General features: G+C 38.3%; 1 protein-coding gene across 1 annotated transcript in view; it reads left to right on the top strand.

Moving 5' to 3' along the window:
• Window positions 1-1212, top strand: part of LOC105179752 — a 2021-nt gene extending 809 nt beyond the window's left edge. Inside the window, exons 2-4 of the mRNA XM_020691427.1 lie at window positions 97-330; window positions 449-510; window positions 861-1212. Coding sequence (XP_020547086.1) covers window positions 97-330; window positions 449-510; window positions 861-927 — 363 coding nt within the window. The 3' untranslated portion in view covers window positions 928-1212. The remainder of the gene's footprint in view (window positions 1-96; window positions 331-448; window positions 511-860) is intronic.
• Window positions 1213-1871: the final 659 nt, after the last annotated feature.

Genomic DNA, 1871 nt, shown 5'->3' on the forward strand with positions numbered 1-1871 from the left:
CGTTCCTGATTTCCAATTAGCTTATACGCTATTGTTGGCTTACCCATTTTATATCTCGTGCTGTGATTTATCGAATGTTTTGGTTTAATTTTGTAGGAATATGGAGGCGGAGATTTGGAAGCGAAAATTGACATGTTGCTGAATGTGGAGAAGCAGATGAGGCAAGTGGGTGATGTTGCAGGTACGAGGAAGGCCGTCACACCTCTTGCAATTCTTCTTCTCACACCTCAAACGATACCCCTCATTTTCTCCCGCCAAGAAAGCCAAAGCCGGCGAAGGAGAGGAGCCGCAGTTCTGTGGGTACAAATCCAAGAAAGGAAAACCCTGCTGGTAAAAACCCCTTAAACCACCGTTTTCTCCCCATCATCAAACCCCACCGACACTCACATGGTGAAACCCTCTCACCTTCATTTCTTTTTTCTTGTTCATTTCTCACCCAAAAGAATAGAGTAAAGAAAACCAAGAAAAGCAGGGGGGAGAGATAGAGCGAGGAGGAGGCCTCAAATTATGGTATTGCGAAATGTTACTGCTGTTTGAACAATCCTTCTTGGCCCAATATTTTCTCATTGTTCATATATTGATAGATAAAGAAGGAATACTGGAATACTCTCTGTTGATGTCCTAAGTTTGCTCTCACTTCCTTGCTTGCAAATACCTTCTCCCTCCATCTTACATGTCATCTTTATCTTGCTTTCTAGTGCTTCTTTTATTTAATTTTTGCTTTGACAATCCTAATGTGTTTAACTTGCTCTATTATAATATCATATTGTCAGTAATTTTCTTCTACTTAAAATTAGAGAAATGTTGCTAAGGATTGTTGGAACAGTTTACATCTGAATTTGATGAATGTCTTCTTCTAGGTTTGGGATTACACTGGTTTTGGATATACAAGGTACAATGCCAGAGACATTAACAAAGAAATACTAGGGTAAGCACAATTCTGCAGCTGTCTCCTTCCGTGATGAAACCTGTAATGTTCACAGATAATCTTGTTTGTGGTTTTCATTTAGGTGTGTTGTGGAGAATAAAGTGCTTCATAGATCTTTATTATCATGCTTCATAGGCCTTTCCCTCATTTTTTTTTCTTTTTTTCGTTTAATCCGTAATACCCAAACCTGAGGGTATGTGTCTGTATAATTATCCCGTAATCTGCCTTTGTTATTCCAGCTCTTAAGATGTGACAATTTGTAAGACGTGAACATTTATCTAAATCATGAGCGTTCCATGGTTGCTCAGGTGTCATTGCTAATGTACTGCAATTCTGGAGACCTGCAAACTCGACAATGATGGCAATTCTGGATGGCTTTCAGAAGGCATATTCCGTTGATTTCAGACCACTCAATGTACTGCGCGCTGCTGCATTCCAAGGGGCTCATTATATTTCACCATTGAAAAGGCAAATAATCTCGTATGCATCTGGTGAGCAGAGATTTCCGCTTTTCTTATGACTTGTAACAGTTAATTTTCAGAACCATGCTAGTTCTTTTTGAATGATGAATTCTATTACATGAAGTTTTAATGGAAGCCACTTTTTCTTTTATGATGTTTCGTCCCCTTGACCTGTCTAAATCCTATTTTCATCCCTCTTTATCTTCTAATTCAAGAACCAGCTTCAATTTCTGATGGTTTTAAGGGCCTTCACAGTTTATCATTGTTAGTTATTACCACGAACAGTTCAGTCTCCTTTCCAAGTTGAATACATTCATCATCTAATACCATATTGTGAGAGGATGTTTCTGCTGTTTGAACAATCCTCAATTAGGATTTTCTGTACAGTTTGGTCTTATGCAGATGCTATTTGTGATATTCCTGTATTTAGTCAGTTTGGGTAATATTGAAGCTGATGAGCTTCTGCTCAAATATTGTTTAAT

The sequence above is a fragment of the Sesamum indicum genome, unplaced genomic scaffold (genome assembly GCF_000512975.1).
Source record: "Sesamum indicum cultivar Zhongzhi No. 13 unplaced genomic scaffold, S_indicum_v1.0 scaffold00199, whole genome shotgun sequence".
Taxonomy (NCBI): Eukaryota; Viridiplantae; Streptophyta; class Magnoliopsida; order Lamiales; family Pedaliaceae; genus Sesamum; species Sesamum indicum.